The 24,705-nt window shown below is 40.4% G+C and overlaps 1 protein-coding gene across 1 annotated transcript; it reads right to left on the bottom strand.

Moving 5' to 3' along the window:
- Window positions 1-921: 921 nt before the first annotated feature.
- LOC134804386 (116 kDa U5 small nuclear ribonucleoprotein component) lies at window positions 922-21,989 on the bottom strand. The gene is made up of 16 exons (XM_063777423.1): window positions 21,706-21,989; window positions 20,308-20,537; window positions 18,122-18,373; window positions 17,456-17,713; window positions 16,933-17,174; window positions 13,472-13,605; window positions 12,526-12,862; window positions 11,719-11,859; window positions 6,252-6,464; window positions 5,553-5,688; window positions 4,937-5,135; window positions 4,585-4,727; window positions 4,045-4,181; window positions 3,566-3,686; window positions 2,761-2,953; window positions 922-1,116 (listed from the first exon to the last, which is right to left on the bottom strand). The coding sequence occupies exons 1-16, from the start codon at window positions 21,888-21,890 to the stop codon at window positions 963-965; spliced, it is 3,075 nt and encodes a 1,024-aa protein (XP_063633493.1). The 5' UTR covers window positions 21,891-21,989; the 3' UTR covers window positions 922-962.
- Window positions 21,990-24,705: the final 2,716 nt, after the last annotated feature.

Genomic DNA, 24,705 nt, shown 5'->3' with positions numbered 1-24,705 from the left:
ATTCAATGTATAATAGAAATCATTTTCATGTTCTTTAATTGATTGGTTGTGTTTACTTGTTGACGAGATTCTAATTACCTAATAGGTACTTTCTTGGGCAAAGTACTGTTAAATCCGATAAATAAATAAAAAAATACAAATTATAACTTTACCCACCAAGTGTTAACATGGTGGGTAAAGTTATAATTTTATATTTTTTTGTTCAAAAGCCAGTGTGATTTAGCCTGAATAAATTGTAATATTGTAGTTAAATATTTCATTGGCTACCGTTGTCCATGTAAGAAAAGTTTATTTATTTTGTAGAAACATAATCAAATTATGTTTTTAAATTGTAGTTATAATGGCTGTGAACTGTTATTGTTATAATTAGGTCAAATGTGGCTTGGCGATATTTTAGTTAAATAAACGTACCTCCTGTATAAGTAACGTTGTTGTTATTGCAAAACTGCCTAAGGGTGGTATTCCATCTGACCAATATATTTGTGCAATGTGTATTTCGTCTTACATTTTGCTTAATGAGAGAGTGAGACGCAGTGAGATTGAACAGGTGGAACACCACCCTAACCCACAAATCTGCGAGTCTTTCTTTTCTCTCATGTACCTATTGTTGGTAAATTAAAGAACCAGCATAGTACGATTTATCGCCCACATTCATGTCAATAGAATTTCAACCTTCCGTGTTAAGGTATAAATCAGATTGTGTGAGAATCTAGCTAGTTTGACTAACTTCATGTCTGTATCTGATAAGGATCCTGGGCGAATTTTAGTCATCTTTTTAAGAACTATCGTTTCTGCTTTACACAGCACAATACTATACCCTCGATTTTGGACCACTACACACATATGAAAGGTTAAAACACCTAGAGGTCTACTTTGAAGATTCGGGTGTGCTATGGAAGCATAGTACCCATAAAAAGACAAGATATTTTCTCACATTTATTCACAAGTAAACTACACTAAAGCTAATTAAACTGCACGTCCTGCCTCGCCAGCTCGAGCAACATGGGGTCGTCGAAGAACTTGTTGATAGACACGTCCTCGCTGAGGCCCTTGCGGCGGCGCGTCTTCACCATGAACTCGCGGGCTAGGTGCGTGGCCGGCTGGGGCTCCAGCGGCCTGCAAGTAATAAACAACTTTATGTTTAAGTACACAAAGATCATATTAGGGCCACTTGCACGTTCCAGGGTTAGCCAACTAACTCGGATTCAACAGTACATTTTAACCCTGTATAAAAGGTTAACTCCGAGTGAGTTGGCTGACCCCGAAACGTGCGAGTGACCCTTAGGCCGCATGTAGACGTCCGTTATTTTCGCCGGACAATTGTCCGGGTTCGGCGACGATGTCTTGTTTTCTTGGGTGTAGCTGTCGGTAGCAACACACAAAACTGAACGTAGTCGCATAACACAGTCCGGTTTCCGGCGAAAATAACGGACGTCTACAAGCGGCCTTAGGGAACTATAGCCAGTAAATAACATGTCGGACTAAATGTGTCTCGTAATTATGGAATTTGGTAGAAAATACTGATGTTAGCGACAGAATGTATAATAGTCGAAGCTCTTAGCGCATTTCTGACTTCAAAAAACGATGCACATGACAGACACTTATCTGAAACGTATCACTGATCCTCACCCCGCCCGCAGCTTTGAATACTGCCCAATACACAATATCTCACTATTAAGATAAAGTTGTAATCGTCACTAAAAATCTCGATTGGCTAAAATAAAATTCTATATGTCAAACATTACAACATTTGACGTTGTCAAGCTGCGCGCATCACGGTAGAGTTGAGCTCTAGTCACACTTCTATAGCTATTCTAGTTGGTTGTTGTTGCCTGATGACTATGCTCTTGTCGAGCGGGTCTCCCGGCACGATCTGCCAGTGGTGGAACACCTGCAGACAGAAGGCCTGCCCCTGCGTGTGTTGGTTACTATAGTGTCCTGTTGTTACCTGATGACTGTGCTCTTGTCGAGCGGGTCTCCCGGCACGATCTGCCAGTGGTGGAACACCTGCAGACAGAAGGCCTGCCCCTGCGTGTGTTGGTTACTATAGTGTCCTGTTGTTACCTGATGACTATGCTCTTGTCGAGCGGGTCTCCCGGCACGATCTGCCAGTGGTGGAACACCTGCAGACAGAAGGCCTGCCCCTGCGTGTGTTGGTTACTATAGTGCCCTGTTGTTACCTGATGACTATGCTCTTGTCGAGCGGGTCTCCCGGCACGATCTGCCAGTGGTGGAACACCTGCAGACAGAAGGCCTGCCCCTGCGTGTGTTGGTTACTATAGTGCCCTGTTGTTACCTGATGACTATGCTCTTGTCGAGCGGGTCTCCCGGCACGATCTGCCAGTGGTGGAACACCTGTAGACAGAAGGCCTGCCCCTGCGTGTGTTGGTTACTATAGTGCCCTGTTGTTACCTGATGACTATGCTCTTGTCGAGCGGGTCTTCCGGCACGATCTGCCAGTGGTGGAACACCTGTAGACAGAAGGCCTGCCCCTGCGTGTGTTGGTTACTATAGTGACCTGCTGTTACCTGATGACTATGCTCTTGTCGAGCGGGTCTCCCGGCACGATCTGCCAGTGGTGGAACACCTGCAGACAGAAGGCCTGCCCCTGCGTGTGTTGGTTACTATAGTGCCCTGCTGTTACCTGATGACTATGCTCTTGTCGAGCGGGTCTCCCGGCACGATCTGCCAGTGGTGGAACACCTGCAGACAGAAGGCCTGCCCCTGCGTGTGTTGGTTACTATAGTGCCCTGTTGTTACCTGATGACTATGCTCTTGTCGAGCGGGTCTCCCGGCACGATCTGCCAGTGGTGGAACACCTGCAGACAGAAGGCCTGCCCCTGTGTGTGCGTCCGCAAGTCCGTCTCGAAGCCGAACGAGTCGATGGCGGGCACGAACGCTTTGATCGTGTAGAGCGGCGAACCCGGCACGGGCGCGTCTTGGGTCACGTGACCTGCGAAAAGTTGTAGGTATTCATAAACGCGCTACGAACCTCAATTAGCTAATAATCGCTGGTCCTTATCTGTCATTTTGACTTATGTATTTGTAAGAAAGGGATAAAACATAATTTAACTAAATCAGGCCCGTAAAGTTTTATGAATAAGGGGGTAAAAATATTGCACTTTAAGAAAGAATGTCAGGTAATTCAGAAAATCATCCATATTAGAAAATTAGAGTCCTTTTTCAAACTCAGAGGCCTAAAAACAAATCGAGATAGAATTCATTTTGACAAATTTCAGATATCACATATATGAACATTTCATAAGTACGAAAGAGGCAGACTACAAATGAAAAAACGTGACCAATTTTGAGCTTTATAACGGCCGCTAGCGGCCCCTTGATTGTACCAAAACCTATGGTTAGCGGACTGGAAAATACGAAAAGCTGTATTCAGGAGATACGGTAGGTGATTAGTTGATTACACCTTTGAATATAAGCAAATAATTTACGCAATCACATTTTATTTAATACTTCCAATGACACTTGACATGATTCCGATATTAGTTACACTTTTGATATAAATTTGGCTAGTTTTCTTGTATACATTATTGATCTATGATTATACCTCTCCGCTTGGCGAGCACGGTGTAGACGGCGGAGACGCAGTCTGCGGGCGCCTGCACCTCCACGAACAGGTACGGCTCCATCAGACGAGGCGTCGCCATCAGGAATGCTGAATATGCCACCTGCACAACGGTCATTATTATAGTTAACCTTTTGAACGCCACAGACGGCAATTAACATGAACGCAAAATCGTGACCACGACGCCAAAGACGGCATATGACGTCGATCGTTTTTTGATGAAAATCTACTGAAGAACACCTCACTTTTAGGTTGGCTTTATTTATTCACAAAACTAAATTTTACCCCCGTGGCGTCAGTGGCACGGCAAATGGATGCACCGTTTGGCGTTCAAAAGGGTAAACCCACTCACTCTTGGCTTGGGCTATGAACGCGTCAAGAATCTTGAGCTTCGTGTCAATTCTGCCCCCAAAAATCCGATTTCTAATTAAGAGGGTACGACCAGGGAGAGAGATACTCACTCGGCGAGCTGTGGGAATGATCTGTCCTCCTCCTCTGTGCAACGGCTCTTGCGCTATGACCGCGTCGAGAATCTTGAACTTGACGTTGCGGATCGGCTCCTCGCATAGCGGGCCTTCGCGTGTGCCCCACTGGAACCCTGAGACACAGTCAAATTATATATCAATACACGCGCGCGGCTACAGCCCAGTGTCAACCTTAGAGCATTCCGACAAGGTTCACAATGACGCGCCGCGCACGATAGGTGTGCCGTTCAAAAAGTTAAGAGGGGGCGTAAAGCTGAGAAATTAGAAGAGAATAAAAATATACTTCTGTTTGAAATTTTGGACACTGATAATCCGCAATATGACAAAGGCCAAATATAATCTTGTTAGGCTAATGCCTAGTAATCTATTTATTTATCGTAGCGCTTTTTCAGATCACAATACGGTTGGCAAAAATATAAATAGCAATCTTGAGGCCTGTCTCTAGTCACTTCATAGGTGTAAAACGCACCATTTAAAATTTGTAACTATTGTTGTATGCAGTAAACATCAAAATACCTTGCACTATGCTCTCTTTGACCGACGCCAGCAGATGCTTGTCGACCTCGGAGGGAAGTGTGTCGTCGACCAGAATGTTGGGCCCGGTCGCCGTGGGGCCGAACGCCCAGATCGAACGGGCGGCTAGCAAGTCCCAATCGTACCTGATATTTAAAACAAAATGAGAATTGTTATAATATAGACCATTGGTTAAGAGCTCATTTAGACGATGCGAAAACTCGCATGCGAGTTTCGTTACATTGCGGGTTTTGATCGGTCGGTTGAATTGGAGGTAACCAACAATCCGCAATGTAGCTAAAATCGCATGCGAGTTCGCGCGCCGTCTAAATCAGCCTTTAGTTTATGTACTGACTTGTTCTGGAAGAACTCTCCCAGCTTCCGCCTGTCCCACGTGACGCACACGGCGCCCGCCTCGATGTCCTCGGCGAGCCCTCTCTCCAAGGGCTCAGCTATCATGGTCAGCTTGTTCCGTTTGTTGGGAGTCTCCGCGAAGCACTTTAGCGAGGATGTTTCTACCACCGTCTCGCAGAAGGATACTACGGGGTCGGCGACTGGAATGGAATTGGAATATAAAAACCTTTTTTTTTCTGTCCTGTCAGCCAGACGAATTAGTAGCGTAGTTTGTTAGAATCATTGCGCTAAATAGATGAGCCGTTATGGAAAGGGCTAACTGCCATAAAAATGTATGTTCGGTTTTTTTAATTACCACAAAATCAGGTTTGTTAAGGTAACCCTTTACCAGACCGACAGTTCAAAAATGACAATCGAATGTCAGTCTTACTCAACGAAAATAGAACACATCTTTGAAGTGCCGTATGTGGGAAATATATATCCTTTGGCCTGGTAAAGGGTTCAAAGTGACCGAGGCGACCGTGATAAGAAAAAGTTGATACACCAAAAAAGTAAAAAGATTTATACAACTTGAGATTTTTTTTATTGTGCGTCTGTCTTGTTAAATAAATACCTACCTTTGATATCAATCTCAGAGTACATGTCCCTGAGGTCGTGCATGACGCAGTCGAGGTAGAGCTCCCCCGTGCCGAGGATCACGTGCTCCCCACTCTCCTCTACGCGCGTCGAAAGCAGCGGGTAAGACTTGTTCACCTGGAAACATGTGCCTAGTAAGTATAGTCGTTCGTTTTGTAGCTGGCCCCTAACGGCTATTCCCTTTGTCTATTGTGAAGTAGAACCGCAAGTGCTACTACCTGCACGTAGTAAATCTTCAACCGCGTGTTTTTGGTCCACCCATAACTGACTTGAGTGCTTCCAATTCCAACACTAACTTAGCCCTTTTGTCAAACTCTATTTGACTGAGCACTATATTTGACTAAACTAGCGCCCCGCCCCGGCTTCGCACGGGTTACACAAAACCTTTACAAATTACACCTAAACCTTCCTCAAGAATCACACCGCATGATCCGTTCAATAGTTTTTGAGTATTCATACAGCTTGGCAAAAAAGAGTAGAAAATAAAAAGTGGCAACACTATAGTGTCGTCCCGTTTTCTTATACAAATTGGTTTGAAAGGGACGACACTACAGTGTTGCCACTTTTTAATTTCTACTCTTTTTTGCCAAGCTGTACATACACACAATCAGACGCGGCGGGGGGCTGTGTTTTATAAGGTGTAGTGACCAGCGAGGTTAATAGAGTGACGCTAGACCCACCTTCCTCAGGCCGTCCAGCATCTTGGGCAGCTCGGAGGGGTTGACGGGCTCCACGGCTATCTTGACGACGGCCTGCGTGTCGAACCGGAGCGGCCGGAAGGTGTGCAGCTCCTCCGTCTCGTCGGCGCCGACGAGCGTGCACGTCTTCACTATGGGCTGGTCGATGCCTTCCACCAGGGCCCAGCAACCGGCGGGGACGCGATTCAACTCCACCTAACAAATATTAGAAATTTATAAACTGAAATAAATACCATATACTAAGAAAAACATTGTGAGGAAACCTGCATACATCTGCGAAGAAATTCATGTGAAGTACCCAATCCGCATTGGGCTAGGGTGGGAACTGCCCAAGCCCTCTTGCGCATGAGAAGAGGCGTGTGCCCAGCAGTGGGACGTACATAGGCTGAAATTATTATTACTAAGGAAAAAGTGACCTAACCCTCCGGTAGCCGAGGTCGGAATCGAATTGGTGTCTTCAGCTACGCGTACCTCTACATAAGTCCTGACCACTAGACCACCCGGACACAAAAGTTCTCTAGTTGTATTAGAAACTGAAAGCTGATTTATCTATCTAATACCTTTAAACGAGCAATTTTTGTTTATTTATATATTTCGGGGATCTTGGAAACGGCTCTAACGATTTCGATGTAATTTGCTATAACCCCCCCATATAGGAGCGATAAATGGATCTAGCTAGGTCTTATCTCTGGGAAAACGCAACGCGTAGTTGCTGTGACGTCATAAAGTCGGCAGTACAAACTGTTTTTTATTTTCGTTTAAGGGGCCGGTATATGACGTTTTCGATTTAGACCTCACTTTGTAACCATAATTTGTTCAATAAATGTTTGATAATTGCATTAAATTACACGTAAATTTATTCACGAAGAAACCGTGTACCGACTCTTTATGCCATTATATTTTTAATTTGCTGTTATTCTCTACAAATCGACACTAAAAGTATCAAAAAATCAAAATATGGAGTTCCGTTTGAGACAGAAGCAAAACAATTTTGTCTTTGACAGTAATTGAATTATTGTATGATTTTGGAAGCTAGATAATTCAGCTACCAATTTATTATCGATTTATATTTTTACTCACAAAGACAACACAGAAATTCAATCTCAAATGTAAACTTTCGAACAATTTCCATACATTGACGACATCACTCAAAATTCTTCTTCAAGTCAGATGCCCGTTGGGGCTACACCGGAGCACACGTGTACTTCTTCAAATGAAAATGACAGCTTGATTTTCTTGCTTTTGACAATTATATTGACATTAAATCATATACGCACACGAGAAAGCATACCAGTAGATAAAATGTATTTCAAAAAATAGGGTACATAAATATCAGCTCGCGTCTCATTTAAATTTCATTTGCTGTTATTTACGGGTCATTATTGTTGAAAACCGCAGTAAACTATCTTAAAATAATACGATTACAGTCGAATTTAAGTATTATCTTCCTTCAAAACTCGCTTAAAATGAAAAAAGTTTAAAGACTCATCTTTACTGATTGGGATCAATTTTTATTATGCTGGTATCATTTTGCGTCATTTTAAAAACGTATTTGACTTCTGTATGTCAATGAATTTTGATGACAACTGTAATCTTGTATTATATTAAAGAACTTTTATATTAAAATATTGCCTATTAACAGGAAGAGTTATGTAATTCGTATAAGTAATACCTGAAAGTCTTGTAACTAGATCTGTAATACCATGGATTGCGACGAATAAATTATTATGATTATGCCGTTCGTTTCGTCTATATGTATAATGCGTGTACGTGCTGTTCTCTGAAAATCTTCAAGAAAAAATAAAGGCTAGACCAGCACTAAGTACTAGCAAGTTTTTGCGGCTTTGGAGACCGAGATGAAGCTTACAGGCCAATAGCGTTGTGGCCTGGTTATTGTTATGTATACCTATGTATCGAATGTTTTATAAATTTACTACAAAAAGAAATGTTTTATTTCGATTAGGTCTACATTTTGTGCATATTGCATATCTGAAGTATTTTCGTACTAAACTTGAAACTTCCGTTGAAACTAAATAAAATAATTATTCCAAATGTACAGTCACCTGCAATTTATGTTACACAACGAAGGCCGCAAAAATATCTGACACGATCTTATTTGTAGAACCATAAGAGCATGTCACATATTTTTGCGACCTTCGAAGAGTAGGTACCGTCATTACTCATTATCATCAACTTTGCCCGCTTTTTTTTTAAACACGAATTTCTCAAAAAAAATCACATCATATGACTTTTTTTTGCTCAGCACGTCCATTGTGATCAAACGCATCAGTTTATGTGAAGAAAACATTTTTTTATCGTGTTTTTACCCATTTTTTTGCGTTTTAGAGGGCGGGCAAATAAAAAATATCCGGGGTTTTCGCCAACATTGCCCAAGTCAATTTGGTATTCAAATACAGCTCGTATATATGATGATGATGTCTAAGGATCACTTAAAGGTTTTGGGCAATCCTACCATTCCCTGTTAATAACTTAGCGATAAGTGTAAAAACTTTTAAATAAATTTGCTGGGCAATGTTGCCTACCCGTTTTTGCCCATTTCCAAATAAGGCTCGCCTAAGCATTTTACAAAGGCTAGGGTTGTCACTTTTGAGAAAATCTGTTACAATAGTTTAATGACCAAAAATATGATTTTTATTGTGTTTTCATTCGTTAACGGGATAAAACATCTAAATAAAGGATAATAAGACAAATTAAATACAGTATATATTTATAAACTTATTTTAGTGTACAAACATAACCTTCTTTTACTTGCGAAGTTGGGTAAATTAGATGAAAGTGACAACCCTAATCCGTTTTTGGTGGTGGGCAATGTTGGTATGGATGCCAAATTACCGGATTACTTTGCCCACCGCTAAAACTTTTGTGTATTTAGGCCTTATTAGTTTAAATCTCAATAGACATAATTTATGCTTCATGTGTTATAACTGAAACCCGGAAATATTTGTCAAAGGGTTCTCAATTTTTTCTACTTGCATTCATTATTTATCAATTTTTTGCCCGCCGAAACTTTGCTTTGTTTTGTAATTTTGAGTTTGAGCGAGTTGTCTAATATAGGGTATACCCTATATTAGACAACTCGCTCAAACTCAAAATTCCCAAGTCAAGTTATGCACAAGTTTGGCATATACTTTGTCAGAAATATAACCAATTTTCTACTAAAAACAGCAGGGTGGCCATAACTATTATCAATTTTTCTACATTAACGAATTTGTTTAAAATTGTCGTTTTGGGCAAAGTTTCCCTGGAGGCAAAGTTGGCGCTAATGACGTAACATATTATTGCAGGTGACTGTACATAAATGTTTCGGTGATTTTGAGATTATTTTCCAGGTTAGTTTACTAACAATCAAGTTATGCAGATACCGATTTCGTGAACGTATAAGTAGTAAGGTACCGCTATTGTTTAGCGATACCGATTATTTTTGAAGGTAAAACTATACCGGTTGAAATATAAAGATATTAAAATTACAGCAGGGACAATCATTTTTTATAGGTGTACCTAAACCATCATTGGCCGAGCGTTAGCAAAGGTCTCCGTTTCAGCTTGGGCAAAAATGCTTTTGTATGTTCTCCTTTGCAGATCACATTTCTCAACTGATTCTCGTGAAAATTTGTAAGCAGGTTCGATAGAACTATTCTGTTTCGCTTTATCCGCCAAAATGGAATTGCCACCCTGCTGAAACTTTATTTATTTAAATTCCTATTGAATGGATTTTGCACCTTATGAAAAACCGTATAGAGTAGTAAATAACATTTTACATCTGACTTAATGACATCTTGTTTTATTCGCTTTAATTGTACAAAACGCGTATCTCGACAAAGCAATAGTAGGTAGTAAAACAGTCAACAATCAAATGAATTAAATAGGTACGTCACGTGTGACATGAACAGACAAGGAAAGCAAGATTAAATGCATTGTTTCTCTTTCATCTTTAAATGGAATGCTTTTACCCTCAAAGGAGGCTAGTGGTCAATACTAAACTAAAAGTCCAATCTTAAAAAAACATGATGGGTCACTGACCTGTCCCAGTAAAGTGAGGTAGTGTGCGTGAAGTGCGCTTGTGTGTGAAATGGGGTAAATTGACAGAATCTGATATTTTACCCACCGCTACCGTCGCCTTAAACATACCATGTCGGGTACCAAATGAAAGGGTTTTGTAAGTAGATCACAAATATATAACATACTATAACATTTTCAATACTTGGTCTAACTAATTATTTGAAAACGTTCAAAATTTTCACAATCCACAGTTGACTTCTAACTGCTCTAAATTGAAAATGGCTGAATGGATTTGTCCAAAATATATACCAAACGCATAACACCAAACCAACGCATACGCTGTAGCCGCGCGTGTCAGTTGACGTTTTTGGTGGTCAAAGGGTTAATAAAAAATACAAAACCAGAGTTTCAATATTTGACCGGAGCGTAGCGAAGGTCTACGTTTCGACTGGAGCATTTTGCTTTCGTATGTCCGGATGTTCTCCTCTACAGGTCGCAATTCTTAACCGAATCTCGTGAAATTTTGTGACTGGATTCTATGTCTAAATAAAATTTTTTTTCACCTCAGCAGCTCGAACAAGGGTACTTTGCTTCCTAAAAACAGTGAGCAAAATGCGACTTTGCTCACTGAGTCATTTTGTCTCACTCAGTGAGCAAAATCGAGTGAGACAAAATGACATTCAAGTGACCTTTATAGTCAAATGTCATTTCAACATGCGGGGTCTAATACAAGTTCGATATACTTGGGTTCTATTACCTCTGTCCCTCTAGGTATGTTCTCACTGCTTAGGGTGAAAAATTTTGTGTACTACATGAGATCAAAGTTATTTATTACATCTCGTGCGCTTTTGAATCCCTTACTACGCTCAAGATTCTAAATTAGATTCACTCGCTACGCTCGTGAATCTATTATAGAATCTTTCGCTTGCACGGGACTCAAAATAAGCACTCGAAGAAATATCAAACTTTGATCTCTTGTTGTACAAATAACTATTGTCCGTCCGGTTTTTTGATTTTTTTTTAAATGGCGGAGTCGTGATATCTCGCGCCTAAACAAATAGTGGTATCGGTACCATACGAGTGTTTTCTTTTTGAGATATATTTATAGATTAAATGGCCAAAAATTCAGAAAAAAATAATTTCGCTGGTTTCGGAGATATTGAGATATTTAATTTTAACTAATTTTAATCTATTTGGCTCAGTTTGTAAACGTTAGCTTTTTCTGTTCTAAGAGGGTCTGGGTTCGATCCCCAGTAATTGTATGCTGGGATATTATAACTTTTTGTATTTTTTTACACATAAATTTCGTAGTTTTTTTTTTTAATTTACTGTATTTAAAGCTCCTAGCACCATGTTATTTAAAGCTCTGCTCGCGAGGTCTACAGCTCACAGAGCCACTAGTTATACATATTTTAAAATGCAACGGTACCTTGTATCTGGCCTCGTATATCCACAGCCGGCCGACGTTCATGATCCTCGAGTCCTCCTCGTCCTGCGTGCTGTAGTTCTCGCCGAGAACGCGCACGGACTGGCCCGCGTACAGCGTGCCGGACATTATGCGAGCGAGAACCTGAAAAAGTGTTAATTATTCCCTATTTTTTTTTTTCGCCTTTTTGTAGTGAACGGTAAAACGTATAGCTTTGTCCCGTTTCTAAGTACATTTTATTTATTCTTTCTTTGAAGGGGAAGTGAACTTTCAGAAAAAGCACCATTTACTTTTTTTCGAAAAACGAAAAAACCATCTGTGGTTACATCTTGGTACAGTTGTAGTGCATAATTATTTTCTTTGGTATTTTCACGGAAACATACGAATGTGTCATGCTATTTCAGTCTGTCTCAAGAAGTACTGAGGTTTACTGAAGTAGCATGACAAATACGAACGTTTCCGAGAAAATACGAAGGAAAACAATTATGCACTACATCTGTATAAGCTCACCAAGAAGAGGCTACAGTCGTCAGTGGGATACATCTTGGTGGTGTGTGCGACCATTCTGCCCGACTGGTCGCAGGCGCGCATGTCGTCGTACAGCGGGCCCTCGGTGCCGCGGTACGTGTGTGCCACTTTGTTCATAACGACTAAACTCACCAAGAAGAAGCTACAGTCGTCAGTGGGATACATCTTGGTGGTGTGTGCGACCAGCCTGCCCGACTGGTCCCAGGCGCGCATTTCGTCGTACAGCGGGCCCTCGGTGCCGCGGTACGTGTGTGCCACTTTGTTCATAACAACCAAACTCACCAAGAAGAAGCTACAGTCGTCAGTGGGATACATCTTGGTGGTGTGTGCGACCAGCCTGCCCGACTGGTCGCAGGCGCGCATGTCCTCGTACAGCGGGCCCTCGGTGCCGCGGTACGTGTGTGCCACTTTGTTCATAACAACCAAACTCACCAAGAAGAAGCTACAGTCGTCAGTGGGATACATCTTGGTGGTGTGTGCGACCAGCCTGCCCGACTGGTCGCAGGCGCGCATGTCCTCGTACAGCGGGCCCTCGGTGCCGCGGTACGTGTGTGCCACTTTGCGAGGAGCCGCGTCCAGCGGCGAGGGAACGTGACGGACCACCATCTCCACGAAACCACTGGAACCAAACATAGGTATCATTGAACCCTTTAGTCCGTAGTGGCAACATACTTGCCATCATACTTAAAACAAAAACGCATCTCTAATATAAAAATTACGGTTCGAAATAGAATGACTAGAAAGGAATGTCAAATGGTTAAATGGTTAACCAATGACCGACAGAGAAGCAGATCACTCAATTTTATACTTTCGTAGTAGGTATTAGTATGTCCTGACATTGGAGAACTTTCACATCTCCAAATTTAATGAAATCCTAGATTTAGAGACTATACATCTTTGTATAGTCCGACGAAGAATTGTAGAAAATAAATGAGGGCGCCACTTCCTACGTAACTGTCACATTTTTGACGTCAAATGCTTAAACATGGCAATAATTTATTATGTTTTTTTTTTTAGTTAATTTCTACTATTTTATGTCCTATTAATTATTAGTTTTAAGATACTTATAATATTGGCTGTTGTATTTATACATGCTGCTATGTATTTTTCATGTCACTATATAATGTCACTGTAAAATTTGTATTGACTTGTGAAAGGGCCTTTGAAGCCTAAAACAGTTTTTTTTTTGGATTGTGGCCTTGAGCTGTATAGGTATGTATGTACGTACCGAAAGTCTCCGAAAAGGCGGCTACAGACGAGCCGCAGCAGCGGGCGCACGTTGAGCTTGGACTCCTGCTTGGACAGCTTGATGTCCAGCTCGGCCAGCACCGCCGGCAGCGTGTCGTCCACGTCACCTACCACCTGCACAATGGATTCACACTTATTTATTACAATATACAGATATACAACGATGGTAGCCTAGCGGCAAGAGCATTGTGACTTTCAATCCAGACGTCACGGGTTCAAACCCCGGCTCGTACCAATGAGTTTTTCGGAACTTATGTACGAAATATCATTTGATATTCACCAGTCGCTTTTCGGTGAAGGGAAACATCGTGAAAAAAACCGGACTAATCCCAATAAAGCCTAGTTTCCCCTTTGGGTTAGAAGGTCAGAAGGCAGTCGTTTTCTTAAAAACTAGTGCTTACGTCAATAGGCCTGTTGCAAGTAACAAAGAATCATGGAAATAATGGTTTCAAAGAAACATATATGTTAATATGATTCAAAAAAATGGCCCAATCTCAGTATAAACTGAAGGATTATTAAGATATTCAATAAAATAAAAGTGCAAAATTCTCCAATCGGCCATTATTACTGAAACGCCAATCAGAAGCGTTCTAAACAGTGACGTCATCAATCCATAACATATTTCTTAGAGCAACATAGACAACCTCATTGACCGAAATCCATACGTCCTCACCAAAGAGTTCGAAGGTGCAAAACAAATATTATTTCGCCACTAAACATTTATTACGTCCAATAAATATTATTACACTATATAAAATAGATATCTATGTGTTATTATTTAAATAAAATGCTAAATAATACGATATTTCAACAACAAACTTTTTTAATTAGTTGGCTGAATGGAACTATCATTGCCATGTTGGCTGTCGTAACTAGAAAAAAAGAAAAATTAAAAAGTAAAACCGGCGCTCGGTGAATTTCACTCAAAATTTACTTGTATCTAAGTAATTCATCTTAAGGTGCAGTGGGTTCAGAAAACGAAGTTTTTAAAAAGCCGTAGCTCTTTTTTGGATCACAATACGGCTGCCATACATTCAATTAACAATCTTGAGGGCTTTTTCTAGTGACTTCCGTGATTCGAATCCTAAGTTTTTGACTTTTGCTCGATAGAAAACGATCACGAACATAGGTCTAAAACGGACTTTAAACATTCGTAACAATTTGTGCACAAAAGATAAAAATATGAAAACTGCTTCTAATAACGCGCAATTTTATGCTTGAGCGAATTCCGCGATTACTTTTTTTTTTAATTTAACATTAAATAAATAAGTTCAAAAACATGATATCAGCGGTCCCGTGCACGCAACTTCTTTGATCAGATGCCCGCTGGGCTTGAACGAAGGCGGTCCTATCGCGGGGCGCACTAAACTGACAGTTGGGTTTTGCAATTATTTTGACATTAAATCATATACGTATACGAAAAAGTATACCAGTAGACAAATTGTATTTAAAAAAATAGGGTAAATTAATTATCATCACATAGAGCTCGGGTCTCATCTTAAATTTGATTTGTTGTTGTTTACGGGGGATAATTATTAAAAAACGCAGTAAACTATCTCAAAACAATACGGTTCTAAAATCATTTAAGTAATTTGCTCCTTCAAACCCCGCTTAAAATGAAAAAAGTTTGAAGACTCATACTTACTGATTGGAGTTAATTTTCATTATGCTGGTATTACCTAATATTGCGTAGGTACCCATGTGACTTCTGTACGTCAACGTCAATGAACTGATTGTGATGACAATTTTGTGATCTTGTATTTATGTTAGAGAACTTTTGATCTTCAAATATTGCCTATTAATACGGAACGATATGTAAATATTTCGTGTACTACTTGAAAATCTTGAAGCGGTACACCTATCTTGTTGCTGTGAGGTCCGCCCAGATATATAATGCGGTTACGTGCTGTTCTGCAAACCTTCATGAAATCAAGAATAAATAAACGACTATGGTCTAGCCTCAGTCCTAGTGAGTTTTTGCGGCTCGTGAGGCCGGGATATACTTGCCTACGAGGCTTACAGGCCAAATACCGTTGCGGACTGGTTTACTGTGATTGTCTATGTATCGATTGTTATCCAAATTTACTATAAAATAAAACAAAGTTTCTAGTTCAATTATATTCTGTGCATATTTAATTTTATTTTTTATACCTCGTCGATGACAAACAAGCATACGGCCCGTCTGATGGTAAGCAGTCTCCGTAGCCTATGGACGCCTGCAACTCCAGAGGTGTTAGGTACATGCGCGTTGCCGTGCCTAACCCTCCGCACCCTCGTTGATAACTGGCAACCATACTCACCGGCAGGAACAATACTATGAGTAGGATCTAGTGTTATTTGGCTGCAGATTTCTGTAAGGTTGAGCTCTGCTCTAGATCTGGAATGACATCCGCTGTGCTGTGTCCTACCACACAAAGCGAGATGTAATTCACAGTGCCCATACCTCTCTTTTGGACGTAGTTCAAGGACCAGAGGAATGTCCATATATCTTAAGTATTTCCGTACTAAATAACATCATCGGAATACACATATGATTTCAATGAAATTGTCTTTGAATTGATTTGGCGCCTTATCGAAAGCCCTATTGAATAGAGTAGTACCTAAATAACGTTTTTCATCTGACGACTTCTGTATTTATTCGGTTTATTTAGTACGCGTATCTAATGAATTCGATTTTAGTTAATTTACATTTAAATACGTCACATGTGACATGAACAGACAAGGAGAGTAAGATAAAATATATTGTTTCTCTTCCTTCTTTCAATGGAACTTTTTTAGAGTTTCTCTTCCTCAAAGGAGGCTAGTGGTTAACACGAAACTCAAAATACTCTCATTTGCATCTTAAAAAATACAGGATGGGTGACTGACCTGTCCCAGTAAAGTGAGGTAGTGTGCGTGAAGTGTGCTTGTGTGTGAAATGGGGTAATTTGACAGAATCTGAAAATTTTCCTCGGGCATACCTCGCCTTAAACTGCAACCGTGTGAGAGTTTTTGTGTAAAATGAGTTATTGTGATAAATTTTTGTAATGTATTTATCATCCCTAATCGTAATATATGGTGCTGAATTAACAATATCCTAAATGATGACGTCACAAATGGCATGCGAGGCGTTTTCGCGCGAAGTTTAAACTAGCTATAATATAATGCAATTATCTATGTTAAATCTTATGAGTATAACTGAAATATTGTGTTTTTCGGAACCAATACAAGTGTACCGACAATAATAAAAGGGATTTAAAAATTTGTCATCAGGCCTATTCTCGGGAGTAGTTGTCAAGCGGACCCCAGGCAAAATGCCGGGATAACGCGAGGAAAAAGATACAGATATGCGATAATTTAAAGGTATATCAATCTACATTCACTCCAATTTATAGATATTATGATAGTCTATAAACTTCTTCGTGAACCTCCATGTCTTCGAGTTAATATCATGATACATACCTGGGCAAAGATCTTGTAGAGCGGCTCAAGAATGAACTCGACGAAGCTTCGCTGCGCGGACGAGTGCGGCTGTTTCTTGGTGAAACGCCGCGTCTTCGTGTTGAAGTAGACATCGCCCCACAGCCACGTGGCCATGTCGGCGGCGCGGAGCCCCGAGGCGGGGTGCGCCGCCGCGTACATGGCCGCGAACGACTCCAGCGTGAAGCATACGTCGTAGAGGGACGAAGCGAAGCAGACGTTACCTGTACAGTGATCGATTTAAGACTACTGTTTACCGAATGGGTTTTTTTGCGATTAATGTATGTGGAATATGTACGTACCCAAAGATGTTACACAGCTACGTAAAACACTAATTGCATAAGACGTTTTAAGCGAATGAGTAGTGTACTGACACGATATTTAACATAAATATCTTGAAGAAAGTTTTTGGGCAACCGGTACCAAAAAAGAACACTAAATTGCCGCTGTGGTAGTTTAAGCTCTGCTAGAGACACTTCAAGGGATTGTTGTCCTTGTGACTTACCCAGTAAAGGCGAGAACACTGTGGCCGGCTCATCAGGGTTGTCTTGAGGCTGGTTTGTTTCTATCAACGAATTCAATTCGTCTATTATATGCCTCAGCTTGTAATACGCGTCAGCGGGTGGTAGTTTCAGCTCTAGCATGAGACGGTCGATCTTGTTTACGCAGATCGTTAGAGGCACTCGCTCTTGCACGGCGTGCCGGAGCAGACGCTCGGTGTTTAGCATGATGCCCTCCGCCGCGTCAACGAAAAGCACCGCGCCTGTTGGCAGAGACAAAAATAAGTTTTTTTACTGATAACAATAAGCAGGTTTAATTCATTAGGACTTTGATTGATTTTTTAGCTTTTTTATGTATGCTTCCACCAGATCACTGGAATTATTCAGAAAACATTTCATTTTAATGCGTTAGGATGGAGACCATAAAATTATTGTATGCTAAAAGTCTGTTTTGTGTCAGTCCTTTTTTGTTAAAAATAATTTCTTAATTTCTTCATATTGCAAAATGTCACAAGAGTCAGTGAATTGTTCCATTTTTCGTTTATTTTAAAACTATACCGTAAAATTTTTTTTTCCTACTGGATAGGTAATTGTGATCTGACAGTTTTTATACATGAAATCTATATCAAAATCTCATTAAATTGTTACAATATGATAGTAATGATACTCACCATCAGAAATCCTTAAAGCAGAAGTGACTTCATCGCTAAAATTCACATGGCCCGGGGTGTCCATGATATTGAGCAAGTGAGATTTTCCCTTGATATTCTTGAGCATGAGCGTGACCGGCATGGCTTTTATGGACACCCCACGCTCCTGCTCGACGAATAGAGTGTCTGTGTATCGCATGGGGATGGTTGTCTCGTTGTTCACGGTGCTGGGGTGGGTCTGGCGGATGAGGCAGTCCACAAACGAAGTTTTGCCTAAAATAATAAATAAATAAACACTTTATTGCAGACATCACATAGTCAATTAATAATAATTCACTGAAATAGCAGGTGCTTCTAAAGAAACGCCACTTACAGAAGGTTGGTAGAGCAGAAGGAGTGAAGCCCTTTGTTTCTGACTGTGTTTGAGCGACGTCATATACAAATACGAGAGTTCTTGCCCTATACTGATCTCCCCCACCTTGACATAATAAAAAAACCGGGCAAGTGCGAGTCGGACTCGCGCACGAAGGGTTCCGTACCATAATATAATGCAAAAAAACGGCAAAAATTAAAACGGTCACCCATCCAAGTACTGACCCCGCCCGACGTTGCTTAACTTCGGTCAAAAATCACGTTTGTTGTATGGGAGCCCCACTTAAATCTTTATTTTATTCTGTTTTTAGTATTTGTTGATATAGCGGCAACAGAAATACATCATCTGTGAAAATTTCAACTGTCTAGCTATCACGGTTCGTGAGATACAGCCTGGTGACAGACAGACGGACGGACGGACGGACGGACGGACGGACGGATGGACGGACGGACAGCGGAGTCTTAGTAATAGGGTCCCGTTTTACCCTTTGGGTACGGAACCCTAAAAACAACGGGTTGCACTCCGGGAGTGCCGACAGAAGTGAAAACTAGAGATGCACCAGATATTCGGTAACTATCCGGTATCCGGCCTATCCGGCAATTTTTTTAATATCCGGCCGGATACCGGATAGTGACATACTATCCGGCCGGATACCGGATAGTAACATTGCTTGATTTCGGAGTAAACAAAATTGGATTTAAGAAACAGTCACTGTCATAAATTCATAATCATACTCGTTTATTAATATAAAACAATTTAAACATTCCACTCACTTGCACGCAGTGCGCGTGAATGGACTCATTTCTAGGTTCGCGCGCGTTCGTGCGCGAATGTTCACTAGGAAACAGGTCAAATTAAAATTAAAAATAAATTAAATATCAAAACCTGCACAATGCGCACCTGAAATACCGAAATGTAGGTATAGTTCCGCCGGCCGAATATTCGGCGGCCGTATACCGGATATTCGGCCGATGGGCAGGCCGTCTATCCGGTATCCGGTATCCGGCCAAACAACTATCAGTTGCATCTCTAGTGAAAACTCAATGACTAGTCCAAAATTTCTGCAGCACTATGTATAATTGACCCATCCTCGTTTCTATTGAAAAACTTTACGAAATTGCTGTTCAGTGAGCTTAAATTTGTAGCGTTAATTGTTTAAAATTCGAATAGAAATTGTAAAGTTACCTTGCAGACCTCGCATCTAAATATATTTGGTCATGATATTTTGAGTTTTATTCACCAGTACTAGAGTTCACTTTTATTAGCGATTTCATCAAGATGTAGCTTTCTTGAATTATATTGGAGTGATATAAAGTTAGAATGTAACTGTGAGATCCTCGTATTTCAGCCCGTACAAGATTAGAACATTGAGCTTTATTGCTTAATATAAAAGTCCAGTTTTAAATAATTGACCAGCGGGCTCAGCACGGTTCCATTTTTATCGACTATCACTATGCGCGTCCCTTTCGCACTTACATACTTGTTAGAACGTGACAGGCATGGTGACAAGGGATAAAAACGCGACCGTGCTAAGCCGCCTGATTATAATACGTTATGACTAAAGTTCTTTGGTGAATAACATTGTCCATCACACATAACATAAAGTCACGCAAGCGCCTTGCGTCGCCTACATGAAACAGCACTGCAGGCTCAGGCATACATTTTCGCCGTGCGGTAGAAAGAGAGGAGAGACGCCTTACGCGGTACGCCTTACGCTGTCTCAAGTTTATCACTTTTTCCCCACCTCAAAAAGTGCTCAGCGCCGCTAAAGAAGTTTTCACTTCAAAAATTATGTTTTGAATTAAGTATTAAATAAAGAAGTTTTGATCCTCACCATTGTGCAGATGCCCCATAAGCGTCACGTTCCTCATAAGATTAGTGTTGTCCAGCATGTCAGCCAGGTACTCCATGTCGTATGTGGTCTCCAGCAACTCCTGCTGCTGCATCTGGAACTTCTTGTGCTTGACCGGCTCCACCAGTGGCTTGTCCAGCGCCTGGGTGTCCTCCTCCTGGACCACCGTCTCTACATCTGGCCCGTATACTTCCACTGCTTGTGGGTAGTATCTGAATAACAAAGATGAAGAAATAATGTTTTCAATCAAATGGTCATTGATGTCAAGGCTTTCAGCTAACAAAGATGAGTACAGACAGTCAAGGAATTTTATGTCAGAACTTTACAGTAGAATTGGAATTGCTACTACAGGTTCAATCTCACTAATCCTGCACTGATGCTGACACAAGAGAGCCGGATTACTGGAAGTTATTCCATATTAGGAGCAGCATATTATATTGATGTTTTTTTTTATGTTGTAGCAATACACTAGGTCTACAACAATACTAAAAACAAAGAAAGTTGTACAGTTACCTGGATCTTAGGTATTTATAAATAAATAAATATCAGGGGACATCTGACACAGATCAACTTAGCCCCAAACTAAGCAAAGCTTGTAATATGGGTCTAGGTGACAATATACATACTTATATAGATAAATACATACTTATATACATAGAAAACACCCATGACTCAGGAACAAATATTTGTGTTCATCACACAAATAAATGCCCTTACCGGGATTCAAACCCCGGAGTCCCCGGACCATCAACTTCACAGGCAGGGTCACTACCCACTAGGCCAGACCGGTTGTCAAAGAAGAGATTGATAAAGAGATTGAAGTGTGATAATGTAAATGTATATGAGCATAATAAATTATGACATAGAATTATCACTTGCACCTTGCACCCCTATTTTAGTGCTGTATTTCTGGGTGTACCAGACCAGCAAAGTGACGGATTGTAGTGTTATACTGTATATCAAGGAAAGATACACGTTGCCGTAATAAGTTAGTCAGTGAGACATGGCTTGACCTGGGAAGAAAATTGCAGCAACATACTGGCTTTTCTTCACATTGTATTTTAAACCGTGACTTGTTAGTCACACCCTGAAATACAAAGCTGCTGCTGGTGCTTAGGCCACGCACACTTTGAGCAACGTACGTACACCACAGACCGAGGCGCTCAGAATCACCATGTTGTCTGCATAACTTATGTTAATGCACACTTTGTTCACTAACGAACCAATAGCCGGGTCCACACAAAGCGAGTATACGTGCCTCGCGCGCGCCTTCTTGGCCGAGGCACGTCTACTGGCGGTTATGTGCGTGAGGAAATTGCCTCGCGCGTATACTCGCTCTGTGTGGACCTGGCTATTACGATTTTAACTTTCAAGGCTCACCGTTTGTCCTCATGCAGCACGACCGACATGGGCGCGGCCTCCGGTTCCGCATCGGCGTCCTCATCATCGTCCATGGCATCCTCGTCGCCCTCCCGGTTATCATAGACGCTCTGGTCATCGTCAGAATCCGAATCCAGATCAGGCCCTATGTAATTCCCGAATTCGTCGTACAAATCGCCGTCCATGTCGACGAGGATTAACTAGTTACAAGCGTGTTAAATTTAAAACTAAGCTCTTGCAAATTATGTAAAAACAATAATCAAAACAAAAGCCGCTGAGGACTGCGACTTTTCCAAGATAACCTCAAAAATCTGAGCTCGTTGCGTTTAGTTTAGCGTCATTCTTGTTGTCAGTGTCACAGATAAAACATAAGTGGATTTATTTGGAAAAACAACCAAACGCAACTTACGCAAACAATGTTACTGTGCGCAAACCTTGCGCATACTGATCAAAACCGACCGAGCTAGAAAAGCAAATAGAGGAGGAATAAACAAAAAAAATCTTCTGCTATCTTTACCTCCTAATTTTTTCAGGTTTAGCCTAATAGATAGTCTGACAAAAAAGAATTGAAATTAAAAAGTGGCAATACTGTAGTGTGGTCCCGTTTTCTTATTTGAAAGGGACGACACTACAGTACTGCCTCTTTTTTGTCAGGCCGTCTTTTTTGTCAGGATGACTATACTTACTATACTCTTTGGCTTTAGCCCCTTTAGCTTTTAGTCAATTTTTAGACGCTTTTGTTATGTATAAAATCCCATCCATGCATGAGAAAAATAAGGTTCTAAACTAAAATAAAACTTCACTTAAATCAGTCAATAATTTAAAATTTTATGAATAATTATTGCTCTAAACAAAAATTATACGAATAAAAGGGTCTATTAGGTAAAAAAGCTGTCTTAATCGATACAAAAATATGTACACGTTTTCTAAATAGGAATAGTAGTGGTTAGATAAGGATGACATTCTAAAACCACTCTCACGGTCCCGCTTGCACACGAGAGGAGGCAGCTATATGCTAGAGTGAAATGGCTATACCGATATTACTTTCTCACTCTAGCAGATAGCTCTCTCTTATACTCGCAGTATTGCAAATAGAACCGTGAGTAATGTTTAGAGTCCTAAAAGTTATATATAGGTCTAAACTATAATTTTATACAACCACAGGAGTTATAATTAGTTAGTTTAGTTTACAATTTCGATAAGACTTTGGATATCTTCTACATTTTCTTTGAGATATTTTATAATAATATTAAATTAATATAGTCACATTAGCAGTCTTTTTCGAGACTATTTTGGATTGCTTCCAACCAAAGGCGGTGTCCGAGTGAGACATCGCTATATACGCGCATAGCGCTGTCACGCTCATACACCGGAGCGACGTGCGAATTTGTGTCAGTGTGATAACCGCGTAAAGCGTCTGTGATAACACGACACGAAGAACACTAACTGACAACTAAAAGATATGTACAAGAATTGACTAAAGTATGGGAACAAATAACTTTAATCTAACAATAGTTAGTACAATCGAAATAATATGTATACGTGTATAATAACTTAACAAAGTAGGTATAACTAAGAATATATTTAATACTAATTGTGTCCAAACTGTTAAAAAGGGGCATGTTAGTTTTTGCCACATATGTGACGTTTTCAACCAAAAGGTACCACATTGTCGGTTGTCGATAAGGTTGATTTCAAATAGAAGCTATATGAAAAGAGCGCCTTATTGACAACCGACAATAAATAGCATTTGGTTGAGAATTTCATGTTATTTCAGAAAATCGTTAGTTATTAAAAATGTGAGCGTAACTTGGATTGTATGGCGGCGGCTATGGCGGTTCTCTTATGTCCCTTTTCATTGTATTGTACACAGATTGAACATATACGAAGATTAAACGTGACACGTTTTCAAGAAAAAGGTAACATACCTATGTTACCTTTTTCTTGAAAACGTGTCACGTTTAATCTTCGTATCTACTACCCACAGTACCTACTGTGGGTAGCCAATATAACATAAACACGTTAGGTACAGTCAGCGTCATATAGTAGGTAGCATCCAAAGTATTCAAATAGTTCGGTACACCATATAATTTGTATGGCGTACCGAACTAGTTAAAGACTGGATGCTACCTACTATATGACGCTGACTGTACAATTAGAAATCACCCTTAAGGCTCAGTTTAGGTTTAGGTTTAAAGAAATTTATTACTCATAAGAATATTACAATTCACTTACATGAGTTAAGTTTCATCGGTCGATGTACAAACAGCAAAACTCTTAACTGTCCATAGGTGGACCTTATGCCTTTCGTAATAAGGTTTACGAGCTGTCAGTTAACAGTGTGGGCGATGGTACAGTCAACTGTAAAAATATGGGTGTACAAATCATCTCAAAAATATGTCCCATAACTGTTATGTCAGTGAATTAAGAACTATGGGACATATTTTTGAGTAAGTTGTCTACACCCATATTTTTACAGTTGACTGTACAGCGTGCGGTGACTTTCCATAGGCGGTGAGACGGTAAAACGACTAGTGAAACTCATAATGGCATGCGTTTTGGAAATATTCCGCACCCGCATGCGGACCCTGTCGACAAATGAAAATTGTTCCCCGCATGCGGGCCCTATCGACCGATGAAACTGAGCCTTTACGTGGTACGTATTGCTTGAAATCTTCATATATAACGTGAGGATAGATAAATGTAAACCAATTGACTTGGCCATTTCTATTGACAATTAATATGCGAAAACTTATCGAAACATGGACTAAATTTAATGAAGTCAGATCAATATAACCTTATTTCAAATAATTTTAAAGCAAGTACTATATGTAAGATCGTGGGCCTTTAGAGGTCAAACAGCGATGATTTATATATTTATTATGTTAGGTTATCGTTATTTGAAAAGTTATATGTTATATTGTAAAATACCATGCCAGGATTTTAAAAAATCATTTTGACTAGTCATATTGGCCGGCATATACTCATACCCCGGTAACC

The sequence above is a fragment of the Cydia splendana genome, chromosome Z, assembly GCF_910591565.1.
Source record: "Cydia splendana chromosome Z, ilCydSple1.2, whole genome shotgun sequence".
NCBI lineage: Eukaryota > Metazoa > Arthropoda > Insecta > Lepidoptera > Tortricidae > Cydia > Cydia splendana.
The sequence above is the reverse complement of the archived record's forward strand: the minus strand, read 5'-3'. Positions and strand labels throughout refer to the sequence as shown.

Bases quoted from the DNA above. Each gene is read 5' to 3' on its own strand.
- LOC134804386 (XM_063777423.1), bottom strand. From the start codon at position 21,890: ATGGACGGCGATTTGTACGACGAATTCGGGAATTACATAGGGCCTGAT. The intron at 5,136-5,552 runs GTAGGTATTTAT...ATTCCATTCCAG, and splicing joins CTCTGAGATTGATATCAAAG to TCGCCGACCCCGTAGTATCC. The intron at 4,728-4,936 runs GTCAGTACATAA...TTTAAATATCAG, and splicing joins GGAGAGTTCTTCCAGAACAA to GTACGATTGGGACTTGCTAG.